The sequence below is a fragment of the Scomber scombrus genome, chromosome 4 (genome assembly GCF_963691925.1).
Source record: "Scomber scombrus chromosome 4, fScoSco1.1, whole genome shotgun sequence".
Classification (NCBI taxonomy): Eukaryota; Metazoa; Chordata; class Actinopteri; order Scombriformes; family Scombridae; genus Scomber; species Scomber scombrus.
In genome coordinates, this window is record NC_084973.1 from 14,386,531 (window position 1) to 14,402,921 (window position 16,391).

Below are 16,391 nucleotides of genomic sequence, written 5' to 3' on the forward strand. Positions count from 1 at the left end.
GAAAGAGCTGACAAGGAATACACAAAGCAGGAGGTGAGGATGGCCTGTTTGTGCGCCCTCTGAACTCCATGGGGACTTATCACTGCGAGAGTTAGCATTGCTCAGGGGCAGTAAATGGCCAGGCAGGGGAAGGCTTATCTGTCCAACCTCTCATTTGTAAAGATGGAAAGGCCAGGTCAGGGGTCACCACAGATGACTGAATTTAGAAGTCCAGCAGTAGCTGTCCATTATCCAAACGTCTGCTCTGATAACTACAAGTAAGAATGACGGAGGGCAAACTCTGACAGCGGAAACGAGAGGAGAAAGGTGCAAAGTGAGTTAGATAGTGAGGCTAAAAGGGCTGACAGGTGTGGTATTAGTTACTTTTGCTGCTTCTCTAAATGGCGACTATCTTCTGTCATTTGGTTTTGCCCTGGGGATACTGATTAGTTAAGAACACTCACATTTTTAGGGATTAGTCTACTTCTTCTAACTTCCAGTGAACCATGAAGTGTCACTATTTATAGAGATCCATAGCGGTATTCTCCTTTCTTCCCATGGTCAGTAAGCAATACAATTTGTAACAAGGAGTATATTTACATGCATACTTACAATGTGAATACATTTTCATACCATTTACATCTTGATTACTCATTGATTAATTCATTACAATTAATTTGAATATTTGAACATTTTGAATAGTACATAAACTGTTTTAGTTTGTTTCACATCATCACATCAGTGTGGTTATTCTAAGATAAAGTTTAAGGTGTCACTGTTCACAAACTTGCAACACATTACAGTAACGACTAGTCTGCCCAATGCTTCTAAGTAAACCACAGAAATGGGCGTGAAACTCAAATGTGAGACAGTGAGGTCAACTGGACACTGCGATCAGCAGGACTTGTCTGGCACATGACACACAATGCTCATTGTAAAATAATTAATCCTCTTTGTTCATGTTGTTCATACAAAGTGAACAGAACATTTGACAAAAGATGAGACAGACTGTAAACATTTTAAAATGTTGGGTTGGTTCAGATGTGGGAATGTGTACAGTGGTGCAAAGAAACAGAAAATCAAAGGGTGGGGGAGCATAGACGAATAGATGAGATCAGAAGTCGTTACAGTTTAGGCCTGGTTTTGTCAGAAAATGGTCTGTGCCTTCAATCACTATGTCTGCTTTTACAGCAGAGTATAAACATATAAACTGTATGACCAACTACATACACATAACACTGTGTTCCATGACACACTATAAACATACTAAATAGTAACAAGATCCTGTGAGTGAGTTTACCTTTAAAACAGTAAGCTCCAAGCTTAGTAGTTGGTTGTGGGAAGCCAGTCTGGTTTCTGTAGCGATACATGGTCCTGACGCCGAGAAGGCCTCCCCCACACTGCATTCTGGGTATGGCAACAGGATGTCGTGCACTGCCATCAGAGAGCCACCCATAATCACATCGGTCCAGGCCCAGTCGCCAGGCTGCGTGAAGCTGACCAGGGTTTGCCAGAGCAGCATTCCTCTTCTTACACTCCTCATTTGCGTCCTCAAAAGTCATCTTACGGGTCACAGGAGCATAATACACTTCACCTAATGGAAAAATGTGATTAAGACTTAACGAAAAACACTAACTCATAGTCAACATAGCAACAAATCCTCAGTGATCATGGTAACACAATCTGAAGCAGTCAACTAGGGCAGAGTTCAATTTACTTTCCAGCTAATTTTTGCAATCAGTACTGTATCACTAACATATGGACAGTAATTCCACGTTTCATTCTGGGTTATTTGAACTGAATACAGAGTTAAAAGCATATCACTTGTAGTCATCTCAAACTTCAGATTTTAGGCCATTTTGACCTTTTAGAGGAGACCTAAAAACAGCTGACAATAGTCACAGCTGTGCAGGGCATGGACCCAAAACATCTCCCACTGATCATATTTAGGACAACAGTAGTTCATTCATTATAATATTCTGAGGTGGGATAGCAATGCAGACAATGTGCCCGGCCTGTGTTTCAGGACACTAGCTTTCCCCTCAGTGGGTGAGTGAACTAGCTTACACCTTCTATGTTTGCTTCATGTAAGTTGTTCGTGGAGAGGATCATACCTTCTAAATGCTCATCACACTGTGATTATTATGAACATTCGTTCATTTGGGATAACTGACTGGCTAAATGTTTTCAATTAGTCTTGGGGGTAACATTTTAAATATCTCATGTTGGTTTCATCCCATTGATTGATTGATTGATTGCCTTTACAATGGCATTAAGATAAGGAGGGGCCTTCCACGCAGGAATTGCCTCCCTCTCAAAAGCAGCAAAAAGACATGAAAATCGTCTACAGGCAGTTTACTATTTTACATGGATATCTGCCCTCTAAAATGTATTGTTTTATCTATATGTCAAACTTGTCTAGACTATGTGCTTACTGCCTAATTTGAATTTATCCTGTATCTTAAAGGCACTTGCACAGTATGTTATGGTTCATTTATAGCACTACCTATTTCAATTAAGCTTCAAGGAATATTAACCCAACTACTCAATTTGAAGACTTTGCTCAACATTATCTTATACTTTCTATTTCCAATAAACACAACACAATAAAAATCAAACATACACCCAATTAATCAATATGAGCAATTGGGCAATTGGGTGTACTATATGTCTTTGAAACACAGTTTATTATGAATACAACAAATTATTATGGCCCAAAATGCAGTGAGGCCAAAGATGCATGTATAGTTTCTTGGAGGGAATGAACAGCTGAAGCTGGGCACACAGTATGATTTAAGCATGTTTCTGACCCAATTTTTTAGCCCTATGACTCATTTAAAGTGGAAGCTGTGTGCATGTCACTTGTTGCAATGAGGCTGGGGCTTGTGTTCCCTGGCTGACACCATACCTTTACAATGCAAATGTAAAAATATTGAATGATGTCTTCATGTTCATGACTAATTGATTTACAACTCACCCAAAAATCAATTAAAGTTATATTATAGTGCAGGAGAATCCATGGGCTTCACTGTACAAACCCCAGATGAGAAGAACAAGAGGACTGACTGGGCTTTAAAAGTGTCAAGAGGGATATTAATACTCAGTTGAGTCTTTGAGAAAAAAATGATTGGCTGAGAAGTAAAGAAGAAGTGAAAACTTCTCATAAGCAGTGCCAGTGACATTTAAAACATCCATTATCACATTTTTTGGCCTCTTTTTCAATAACCACTATGGTGGAGAGTGAATTTCCACCAGTCAAATGACAAGGAGCTTCTCTGTAACCCTAACCCCCTTTTTACAATGTTGACCTAGAAGATCAACCATTGTCACAAACACACAATGAAAATAAACAAAATAAAATATGTGCATTTCCAGAGCAGTCTTATTATGTCATAAAATTAATTTGCTTTGGCACTGTGGTAATTTGGTGTGTTCTTGAATTCATCCAGAGCGGGTGTTAATGCCTCTAAACGACACCTCATTGATTTCCGTCTGGAGACTTAGGAAAGCCACATTTTTTTGGCTGACTTACCATCAAGTTTGTCGACATAACAGTATACGTCATAGGTGTCTGTAGGTTTCCTGGTTCCATATGACCTAATGCCAGGTTTAGTCTTTAGGTTGCCAAAACACCCCTTCCTTGGCTCTGTAATTGGGTATCTGTACAGACAGAGAATCGAAGAGCCATTATAACACATAGGTCAATCATCTCAACCTTGTAAAAAAAGGTATTTTGCATCGCTTCATAAAACAAGTGAATACATATTGTTGAATAGTAGTGTTGTTTAAAAGAAATTAAATGGCCACTGATAATTTAAATCCAACAAACCTCACTGTCTGGTCTGCAATCCAGCCTGCATCACACTGATCAAAGCCATCCTCATAGGCTGCTTTCAGTTGGTCATATGTAGCAATGGATGTTCCAATGTTTTGGCAAGCCTGGACGGCCTTCTGGTAGTCTAAATTGTACCTGTCAGTGCTTGCCCGATAATGAAAGACAACACCTGGAATCAAATAGAACAAACAATCAACACCAAAGTACAAACCATAATGAGGTTTTGTATAGAAAAATGAACATAGTGATCTGGAATTAATCAACATAATTTCAGTGCTGTAAATTATGGCAAATGTCTTATAAGTCACAGTGAGTGAAATAATTGAGTCTCTCAGCTTATTTGGAACGACTTAACTTTGCAGTAAACCAAGAGGATAAGCAAAATACTTGACAGTTAACCACAAATGAACAAGACAACTTCAGATGATGCCATAGCCCTGAAATCCCCATATTTGTGGACAGTGAACAGACGTAAAAGATGTGATTGATAGTCCTAATTAACATTGCAAATACTTGGATAAGATGTTGTGCAGACTGTAAACTAGTGAAAACCAAAACTATCCCAATCATCCCCTAAAACATGAATCATATGTCCTAGAATACTTCTCAATAGAAAATATGTCGAATGCACATAATGACACTAGGTACAGATTGGCAACCCCCCCCCCCCCCCCCCCCCCCCCCCCCCCCCCCCCCCCCCCCCCAAAAAAAAAAGAGACTTCTGGCTTGGAGAGTGCAAAAAAAAATTATCATATACGTAATATAACCCTTGTGTAAATTTGCTGAGGGATTTTGGAGATACTGTTCTTGCTTAGTGAAGATAAAGTACAAGAAACAAAACAAACAAACTTGGTGGCACCCACTGAGTGCCCCACCAAGAGAAAATTCTCCACTGACAAGGTGGCACCCAAGATGACATGGATGCATGAGGTTATATCATAGCTTTTGCTCTGCCCATACCAACATCTGGAACACCTTCCACATTTGAGCTCTGAATTCTGATTGGGTTAGATGGATGAACATTTGAATTAAAACACTGCTGTATGTATGATATGGACAGGGTCCCAAACTCTCATCAGACTCTCTTTGCATCACCTCTAAAATAAGAACAACTGAAAACTGTGGTTACTCTGTATAACTACTGGGTAGCTGCTACTATCAAAGCAAGCAGAAGGGCGCCCATAGTTTTCTCATACTGTTTACATTTCAATCATCACTTGTATTGCATTTCACTATTATTAAGCCCTTGCAGTATCCCCCCTCTACAATCAAAGAGTATCTTGGCAGAAACAATTTTAGAGACTTTTGTCTGACTCCAGTGTGACTTGGGAAAGATAACATGAACTTCTTACCATTGACATTGAGGTTAACTATATCTTGGGTGTCTTCAATGCCGTACATGACCTCACAGCGATAAGTGCCTGCATCACTGGCACGTAGCTTGACCACTGTCAATGAGGCGTCACCCACATCCTCGGGGTGACTGGGCACTGATACGCGGTTCCTGTAGCTGGCGCCTATCTTGATGACACCATTTTGTGCCACCAGCACTGTTGATTCTACTTCTCCCTCTATTTTGGTCCATTTGATACGCAAGTAATCTTGGGTATAAATGGCCATTCCATTAGGATTAATGACTGGCGCAGTGGTTGGGATGGTAGAGAAGAAGCAGGGAAGATTTACCTTCCCTGAGAGGGACCCAGTGACTGGCCTGATTATCGATAACGTGTTGGAGGCTGAAAGGCAAAAGACAAACCAAAGGGTTATTAAAAATACAGATTCAATTCATATTAATTAACTCACAACTGTAATTTCTGATTATTTATTGCTACTTTTTGTTTTTTTCCATTTAGGTATCCTCTGTTTATTCCAGGCCTGACTCATGTACATTGACAGGGTGTGACAACTACACCCAGACTATTAAAAAAACATGCATCACGGCCTGAAAATGGCTCTTGGAAAGTCAAACCTCATTCTTAAAATGATGGTTGCGGGAACAAATTTAACACTGACTGTAGTCTATGTACAACATGTTTGTATTAAGTTAAGGATGATTGGTTAAACAGGTTGCATCACTTCATGTTTGGCCACCGCAGAGTTCTGCACGTTAGTTGTATTTCTCAAACAATCCCTCCTTTAACTACAGGACTACTTGATGACTGTTAGACCCACATAAAAAGAAGTGGCATATGTCATCAGCATCCCGGACAATATGTCTCCCACCTCTCATGACCTCCTACTTTATTCTAAACAGAAAAAATACTACTGATATAAAACACCTATATTGCTGTACATGGGTATTTAGATTAATTGTAATCCTACATCTTAAACTACTGCAAAACCAGACAAGGCAACTATTACTAAGCTTAATTCTGCTCCCCTCTGAGCCCTGACTGTATCTCAGTCTCATGCCACCCCTGTGTGATGAAGCAAACCAAGGGGGATATCAGACACAATGCCTGACACAAATGAATGGCAATAGGCTGAATCACATGTGGCACTGTTGAGAGGAAGAAGATTTACTTGTTTTTTGAGGGGGGTTGGGGGACATTCACAAGGAACAATGCAGGGAATGCTCAGGAAACAGTGGTGAGACTGCCCCAGAGGCATGATTGTGTGTGCTTTAACAGAGGGCCTTATTAGGACGAGGGGTTAAACCAGCTGTTATTTCCAGACTGAGAGCAAAGTCTAATTGAAAGGTGTCCATCCACATCCAGACAGAGAAAGAGGGACCAGGGGCCAGGAGAGCCAGGGGGCCCGGGGGGACCCGAGATGCAAACCCCCGCAGACCACACGGCCACCTTCACCTCTGAGTAGAGTCTCATAACTTTCACAAGAAGAAGAACTACTTTAAGAAGAGAGTAAAACTTTAATGCTGTAAGGCACCACCGACACATATCTATTTTACTGCAGATAAACTAACAGACGCTAACTGAATGCAACCGTGTTAGAATGTACTATTTAGTTGGTTTTTTTAGACTTTATGTGTAGTGAAACACACAGAGGTGGAAAGAGGTGAGGAGTGACTGAGAATGAGAATGAGAATGAGGCAGACTTACCCGTTGCAGTTGCAGCTTCACAGAGAAAATATAACCACAGGATATGTTTTATGTTCAGTATCATCTGTTGGAAGAAAAAAAAGAAAAGGAAAAAAGGTGCATTAAGGAGCAATTCATACGGATTTTCTTTTTGTGATTTATCTTTTTTTTTTGCATCCACACTTAGGGAGTCACAGATTCATCAATTCATTTTTTCTGCATGCATAAGCAAAATTCAATATTCATCTATTATTAATACAAACAAAGCAGACATAAAATATACAGAAATCGGTGCAGCTCAGAATCCAGTATCACATAATTGAACATGAAATGTTATAAACCGTTTGTTCTTGATGTTAATGGACTGAGCTCCTTCTTTAAACACATCTGCACTTAAAAGAACAACAGTGAAACACTTAAAAAGCCCTTGAACAAAGGTGACATCACATTTACCTGACATATAACATACCTGGCAGAATATAGTCATACCATTAAAAATACTATTTTGAGTTTACAAATGCCATTTAATAGGCTTATTTGTGGGTGACAGGGCTGATAGGTAAAAGCTTCTTGTGGGGTCGGACTGCAGAGTTTTTTGGAGACGAGGACAGAGAGCAGTGAGCCCCCCGCCCTCATTTGCACCCTACCGTGTAAACACAAGTAGTGGGTCAAAGTGCGAGATGCAAACTGTTATTCTCTATAAAACGAGACACTTGCTATGTAATGACAACTGACATGCCAAAAGATCATCATCTAAATTATTTCAGGGTGGGTAGAACCTGTCTGTCCACATAGAACCCTCTTAATGAATACTCAGTGTAGACGTATTTTTAATGCATACAATGATGTGCGCAAGCTTCAGGCAGTTGCAGAAGGTTTTCTAGGAATCCGAAAAAAGAGTCAAATGATGGCCAGCACTTGGACATCACATAGGCGTATAATTGGTTACAGATATTTTCATTTTCACTGGGAGCTGATGCTGACACTGTCATCCAGTGAGGAATCTATTAAAATTTCGACTTTTTACTTTTGGTCTCATTGCTTTAACTTTCCTCCTCTCCAAAGAAACACCTGCTGTTTGTGGATGCTCGTGGGAAATCTAAACAGCATTAACTTGTGAATTAAATTGTATGCTATGAATCAAAATAGTACTGAAGTACTTTCCAAACCGCAGTGCTGATTTAGTTAACTCGCCTCTCTCAGCACCGTGAGACACCAGAGAAGGTTATCTAAGGACAACAAGGCATCATTGGGTGCGTTCCTGTTAAATAATGTCTCGAGTGAGAACAAACTTCCACTTGAACCTAACCATAATTTAAAGAGTTTAAAATGTATAAAACATTACACATTGAGAAAACAATATGTCAACAATTACAATTATTTTCCAGGCTTCTAGCAATAGTTTCGATTAATACTTAAGTTCATACTAAAATACTGAACAAATACTTACGTTGAAAGATGTTTTATTCCATAAAATACACAAATGACAATGTATGTCCTTAAATCCAGTTAGTCCCAGTGCATAACACGCGTGCGTAAAAGTGCCCAAATATGTCCACTTCAAATTAGCTCAACAGCACTTATCTCCCTGCGCCCTTTTCTTCTCCTTGATGCTCCAGAGTTACGGGGTCCAGCTCCGGGATGATCTGGTTCTGAACAGAAAGACAGAAACCGTGAAGTGCTGGCAAGCAACAAGTTCAATTTTGCCTAACGCACACTGTTATTTCGTCAGTGAGAGGCGGGGCAGAATGCCCATCTGAAAAGTGAATGAGACACCTTGGGGAGGACGGAAATATACTTAATCTGAGAGGTGCATCCTCATCGAATCAGACTTTTATTTTACCAGAGCAGCATTTTAGGGTGAGCGCATCTTCATTTTAGGATGCTAAATATAATATTTTCAAATAATGTAATCAAATGTAAAATACATGTCCTCAGATTTTCTTAAATTATTGTAGGTGTGTCGTGTTTATTCGCTTGTTGTATGAACAATTAAGTCGCACATTGGTGCCCTGCGTATAGCACACCAGTCTTATCCAATGATGCGCAATGGAAAGAGGGTGGTGTAGACCTTGGCTCTTGAATTTCAGTCAGAAGTCACTGTTGGTTCCAACAACACATTTGTTTCAATACTGTGAAAGAGTTCTTCCCATCCATCCTACTGAGCCATTTTAGACCTTTTATGGAGTCGCATTTATCACGTGTAGTGGATTTCGCGAGATGCCCACATACAAAAAATATGAATCAAGTTTGCCCTAATAAGTTCAGTTATTTTATACTCAAGTTTTTAACTGGAGTGTCATTGTGTGTTTGCATGTATACGTTATACGGACATCGTTTGGGAGAAACTATCTATCTATCTATTTATCTGTCTATATGTATGTATATAAATGGGTCATATCTAATGGGAATTGATCTGGGAAGTGATCTGTGATCAGTGATCAGTATGACTGCCTGACTGAAGTGGTGGGGAGTCAGAAAACAGTGCTTAAAACCTCTGTGCTTGGCTTTTCCACAGGGGGGAGAGGCTGGACTACAATTTATCGACTCTTGCCTAATAATCACCACAATTGGCTACTGCTAGATAGGGAGGAGGGCTTAGCTGAGTCAGTGAGGTGTGTGTGTTGGAGGTAATCTGCTGTCTGGAAGTAATTATAACTCCCAACAGTGCTGGTCTAAGACATGTCTCTTCCAGTTGGTCTGTGACATCTCAGAGACCAAAAAAATCAATAAAAAATAATCAAATGATAATAATCATATGTATTGTCTGTCTGCGGTGCCTATATCCAGAATGGTGCTAAAAGCAAATTAATGATTGTCATATTTTTGGGACACTATGCAGGCTGATGGACAGGAGACCTGTTTTACTGGCATTCATTAGTATCCCGCAATAATGACTTGTTCCTGGATGAACTGTAATCTATTCCACTGAAGATTATCTTTTTATTGGTTGAACCGGTGATAATTTCTTGGCACTGAATTAGAGTGACTTAAACGTGGAATATTATCATAGGCATGAATTCCTAGACAACCCCTTTAGAAGAAGCAAATAGCAAGAAGTGCACAGGTCAGATATAACATTGTGCTACAACTATGCTGAGCAAATATCTTTTTTTTCTCTTTTTTTCAGAGTTTAACATAATTCAATGTGATTCAATGACATCTGACTCATTGATCACACTCTCTAATAAAGAAGTAGAAGAGTAGCTCAACTAAATTACATCTTGTCTGTAATAAATCTTAGTCGAATACCTGAAAAGGAAGTAATTAGAAAGTGATGTTTGTGTAAACATATATTTACAGATTTTTGAAAGATTTTCATCATCTAAACCAGGAGTTATATGTGTTTTAGTTTTGCTTTATAATTACACAACAGAGTTGTATAAGTCTGCATAGCTTTCACTAAGGTCGATAAGGTGAGCATAACTGACTGTTTCTCATTTAGTTCTGTGCAAAAACAATTCAAACAAATTTCACTTTTTTGGCATAGAATTAACATTTTTCCTTGTAAAGCTCACATAGAAGCTTTTATTTTATTTCAACAGTTCAACACCATGAATGAGTTCAGCATAAAGTACAACAAGCACAACTTCTGTATGTGATTCCAAACTGAAGGGCAAGTCTGGCTGCTGGTTCTAGCAGTGCAGACTAGTTGCTCAAAATTATGTTTTTTGTCTTCTGAAGCCTCTTCTGCCATCTGAGAGTCAGTACAGAGGTGATAAGAGTCTGACAGAGAAGGTTACCCTTGAAACCCAAGGGCCCTTGTAAAAAGTCATATAGGTGACTTCAATCATTGCAGTGCTCAGCACCAGTACATCTCTGCAAGGCTGAACTGGTCTGGACTTTGAGAAAGAGGAGGTGAAGGAAACACTGGGTGAGATAGAAATGGATACATGGAGTTAACAATTTATGTGGGTGTATTCCACTAATTATCTGTATTACATATACAACCTGCTACTTAGTGTGGCATTTAGTCTCTATTAGACAATTTAATACAACTTCAGAAAATTACAATTAAACATATCTTTAATAGGTCTATGCTGTTTGAAGGACGTTTGAACTCTGGGCATGCAGAGGAAACAAGGGTGCATGTATTGCAATCAATAATAGACTCTGAAAAAGACAGATTGCATACTGATGACACACAGCTCCAGGGACCAGCTTTCATAACTAAACAACATGACACAACGCAGAAAATGACCTGATTCTGGGCAGAATTTACCACCTGACCCCGACAAAATTAACGATAACTCACAACAGTTTTGGAGTTACGGGAATCATTTTGTCATTTACTGCTTTACCTTCTTAACTGAGTCATCGTTAAGTTAAAAGTTGCAACTCACTTACTGCTGTGTAAAATGTCTCTACTGTATGTGTAACTGTGGATCGCCTGTTGCCTTTCAGTACCTGTAAATCAATGAGTCAGAGAGCCAATAAAAGAGTGTTTGATCCTTGTGATCCACTGTCTGGGCCCCAAGATGACCCACATATCACATGACCTATAAAAGTGGTCTACCTCCGGCCCCATGCCACCTCAGACGGCATAAAAGGAGCATTAAATTTCTCTGGCCCCAAGGGATCTCTCCTCCTGAAACTCTCAGCTGTGGAAGCCAAAAGCTGGTCAGATTTTAACGTGTTTTATTGATTAAACACTGTACAGTTCACAGTGACCTTCAAGATCAAGATGTTTCTTTGGTTCTGTAAAAGGGAATTCTCCAATATCTACAACCATGATCTGAATCACTGAGTCACCTGATACGTTATAAACTAGAAGAAACCAACACCTTGCACACACCAAAATTACCAAAGGACTGTTCTGAGCAATGCTAGGAGAAAACTGAATAAATAAATAATGGTATGGAACAATGAACGATGTGTCAAACAAAACCCTACTCAATGTGTTACCCGAATTACAGGGAAACAAGTTTGAATGCATGTATGTTTTTGTGGGTGAAACCCCTCTTTGAAGCATAAAATATGGGAAAATGAAGTTGCCTCTAGACAGACATTAACCTTGATCCTTTGGAGCCAAGTGTGGAGGCCCAGACCACCGAGGCTGATCCCTTCAGCTTTACAGAGAGGCCAAAAGAGGCAAGCGACAGTGCAGGAAAAGATTTTAATCATGTTTCTTCAAACCAATTTAGGTCAATGTATATTTTGCTCATTTTTTTTTATATTTAATGATATTGTCTGAAGAGAAATGTAAGACAGCTTATGAACAAAGTACTTGTCCATGCAAACCAGAGCGTGACTGATGATTTCTGGCTGTTATTAAAGAGCTGTTAAAGATATACTGTATATAGAAGCTGGATATAATGAACCAGGGTTGTACTTCTCGGGTCTCAGTCTCCGGACTATATTTTTACTCATATCTTGGTTTATCTCAAACGTTTTGACAAGGACTTGTCAGACTCACTGTTCTCAGCTCCGTCTGCACTGCTGGTTTAGTTTTTTTTCATTAATAGCTTGTAACATTGTGCAATAATATTTTGTTTTAAAATTTCCAAATTTGAGCAAATAATGACATTTTTGAGCAAATGTACGCTGTTAGACACTGTTAAATGTTCTCGCTACATGCTCAGCATGCACATTAGTTATTTGGATAAACACCACTGCTAGTTTCCTATTTCTATCACATCTCAAACAGTACAAAGGACTATGCTGAGTGATGGAGTTATATCACAGTTGGCTCTTACTAATAACAACAGTAGGAGTTTTTCTATTGTTCATCTTGACTTCTCTGGAGCCCTTTTGGAATCAGTCTTAACTCAGATTTAACATAATTGGTCTTTTGAACAAACAAGAATTAAAGCTATTTAAAACTATTAAAGAAAACATTAACACAGAGAAAATAATACATTTTGAACAGTAAACTCGACTTGGTAAATCACTATAAAAATCAGATATAAAAATTTAAATACAGCAAGGATATTTAGAATATTGAACTTGATAAGAAAAATAAGGGTCAGATTACAGAAAATACTTGATATCAGTATGGTTGATAAAATCATCTAAGTCAGTTTCTACTTCAGGTTAGTGCTGGTCTGGTGGTCTATGAGCAAGCCATAGTTTAAAGGAAAACACTGGACAGATTTGCTAAGATCCACAGGTACTAACTCTTGCTATACAGTCAAATGTAACATGTTAAAAATAGATAGTTACAGTAAACTATGTCTGTGTTTTAATAGAAACACAACCAGACAGCAGCAGAATACCACTCTTCTTCCCAGTCAACCACACCCACTCATTTCTACAACTTCCGAACATAAAAATAATTGAAAGGAAAAAGAAAGAAACAAAGAAAAAAGAAAGGGCTGTACACTGCCATTGTGAGGAAGAGTGTACAGTCACACAACTGTCTGGAGCCCTTGGCACCAGGTGTCAATCAATGAGCAGGTGTCAATCATTTTGTAACAGCTGGTGGACTGTCAGTCAGTCTGAAGGTATTAGAGCGATACGTTGGTTTGTTCTGCTGTCTACTAATTGGTGCGTCAAGTGAGAGCTCCAACTTTCCATCCATCTTTCAGCTGGTCTGGATTTAATTTCTTCATTCACTGGGTGATCTCTTTCTCTGTACACACTTCTCTCTTTAAAATCTCACACATTTTTTCTGTAGCCATGTGACTACATGACAAGATGAAAGCTCCATAAGGCTTATAAAAGTGTGAGTGATGTATTTCCCATTCTAGCTAGATAGAAATTGGACTGTAACTGGGATCAGCTTGAAGGTAAAATATAGGTTAGGTTAGGTCAAGCTTAAATGTAGCATAGATCTTTTTTTGAAGAATATCACTTGATGAGAGAAAGGTAAAATTACACCACAGGGTTTCACACCACTGTGGTGAGACTGAATCACTTGATTAGAAAATAAGGCCTGTATGTGAAACTAAATGTGACGCACAAAAACACAATTTCTGTGAAACTCTGGCAAACGTGTTCCAACTGATTATCAGATTTTATCAGATTGCGCTTGAACCACCTCACCCAAATGTCAGTGTCAAAGCTGTAGTAAATGATAAAGGTTTAAATGGTGATTATTCAAGAAGCTCAGTGGACTGGACCTATATGAAGCACTGCATCTGCCACCTTCATGCAAACCACTTTAATCTGGAAGGAGGCCAAAGGAACAATGACAGAGGAAGTAAGTAAGAGGGACAAAAAGAGAAAGAAGGCACAGAGAAAATGGTTTGATAATCAGAAACAGAGACCATTCCCATGTCATAGATCTTCGGCAACTTAGTCAACACAATGCAGGATTGTGGGATAATTTTAATTCTCTAACCTCATCCTAAATGCTACAATCAGCCTATACAGCATATACATGACCTCTAGGAACTCAGGATTACAATTTTTCAAATTAAACTTGGGTAAGTGTGATATTTGACAATTTAGCACCAAGGTATTTAAAAATGTATGATCTATGACATTTCGGCAGACTATTCCCAGGGTAACATTTCCAGCAGAGTCATTCTTCCCACTGTACTTTAACCACAGTAGAAATGGGTGTGCGAGACAGTTGCACAGCCAGGCAACAATTAGGCCTACACAGGAGAGGGCAATGTGGATAGCTCGACAATCCTTTGGTCTCTGACCAAGAGGAAGTCAAGATAATAACATGATGCATTCCCAGCCATGAGAGAGAATTAACTCAACTGTAGAAAGTCATTTTGGTTTCTTTGGTTCCAATTACAATTCTAGAAGATGCTTTGGTAAAACTGAAATAAAAATCCCTTTTGGTTATCCATTACAAATGCTTGGATGGTATACATAATATTTAAAATTGCTTAGTGTTTATTTTACTCTACATCTACATACTGTAAGTAGTTACATAAGTATTGCCTGGTAACGAAACAACCTATATGATAGTGACACATGCCAACACACTTGCAAACATCGCAAATCGTCTTAAGCAGTAATTACTTTCCAGTAATATGAGGGACATGAAAAAGGTGGCAATCATTAAAAATGCTTTGTGGAATAGTTTTATCCATACATGACTTACTGGTAAAGTATAGAAAAAATCAATACATGTATTTAAAAAGCACATTTCTACACAAAGTGCTTCACAGTGTGAAGAGAGAAAGTCTTCCGGCAGCACACTCTGCAGCAGGTTGTCATTATCAAACACTTAATGTTCAACTACCAACCTCTTAAAACCTGCAGAACATTTGCTTTAATTCAGATAATGAGGCCAATCAGTTCACACTAGCATCTTAAAGGGAAACCGCTAATTTTTGTGTGATGATCAAAGGACTGTTTTAATGACCGGGTTTAAACAAAGCGCATACTTTTAGCCACTGGCAAAAGATGTAGACCAGTGCGGAAAAGACTACACGAGTGGAGGACAAGGCAGCAGTAAATGCGACCGAGCAAAGCAACAAGAGAAATAATGTACAGTATGTGGCTGCAATATACAGATGTGAGGCTTTTACTGAATATATGTAAGCAATTACATCTCTTCAAATCCCACATATACAACAACATATGCATCTAACACTATATCCACAGAACTCAAAGCTTACGCATTCAGTTCAAAGTGGTTCAGCAGGAAGACTCACTGCTGGTTTTGTATTGCCCTGAAAAATATTCCCTGGGATTCTAATAGCCTGCCTACTGCTTTACTTCCATATGTGTGCTGCCCCCAGCAGAAAATGCAGCACTGCCCACTATGAGCAAAAGAAACAACAGGTAATGCAGTCAGACACAACAGGCCCAATAAAACTGATTAATGTACATTTCTGAGTTAGAAAAAATATCAACAAATGAAGTAGTTTGAAACATTGTTTACTGCTCCTCTGATCATCAGACAGTTTCAATGAATGACAACAGTGGGTTGTTTCTAATACAGTGTAACAATGGCGCTGTAAAGGTGAAAGCATGCACCAATTAGTCCAGTATCTTTCAATTTACTCGTAATTGAGCATTTGATGATAGAATTCATCAAATAAATTGTCATCTTCGATTTTAAAGCATCGCTTGTGTAAGGCCAACTTGTTTCAGACATTACAGTGTAAGCAGTGAGAGCACAGCACAGCCTGAAAACAGACAAAGACCACTCTGTCTCACTGCAGCTCTGTGGCGGGAAAGCAGGAAGACTGCTGTCATTTCCCTGGGTGATGGGAATTCTACAGGTGCACGCAATAAATGAATGACGATGATAAGCAAGTGACTGAATGTTTAATTTCAAGCAGTCATTGCCATCATCGCTCTCTCACAAATAGTGTTAACCCTTTCAGCTGCAGGAGCTGCTGCAAAGTACCTTGACTAGATCATGTGGTTGAAACTAAGGTTTTATTCCAACATCCTATCCACTCACCACTGTGAAGAAAATCAACTATCAGGTTTACCACCAAATAAAGAGCAATTGGGGCTCCACAACAAAAGGAACTTGTTGACATGTCACTTTATGCAGCATGGTGCTCCAAAAATGTAATCAAATCACTTCCACTGCTGGATTAACCTTTTTTGTGTTTTTTGTTTAAGTGTACGGTTTCTAACACATTTAATTTTCTTGATTTATAAAAAACATGTCTACACAT

At 39.0% G+C, this 16,391-nt stretch overlaps 1 protein-coding gene across 1 annotated transcript in view; it reads right to left on the bottom strand.

The window, feature by feature from the left end:
* The window catches only part of LOC133978731 (versican core protein-like), a 41,485-nt gene extending 34,846 nt beyond the window's left edge, over positions 1–6,639 (bottom strand). Inside the window, exons 1-5 of the mRNA XM_062417034.1 lie at positions 6,534–6,639; positions 5,167–5,550; positions 3,809–3,983; positions 3,512–3,639; positions 1,280–1,573 (exon numbers count right to left, since the gene is read on the bottom strand). Of these exons, the coding sequence (XP_062273018.1) occupies positions 1,280–1,573; positions 3,512–3,639; positions 3,809–3,983; positions 5,167–5,550; positions 6,534–6,639 (1,087 nt within the window). The remainder of the gene's footprint in view (positions 1–1,279; positions 1,574–3,511; positions 3,640–3,808; positions 3,984–5,166; positions 5,551–6,533) is intronic.
* Positions 6,640–16,391: the final 9,752 nt, after the last annotated feature.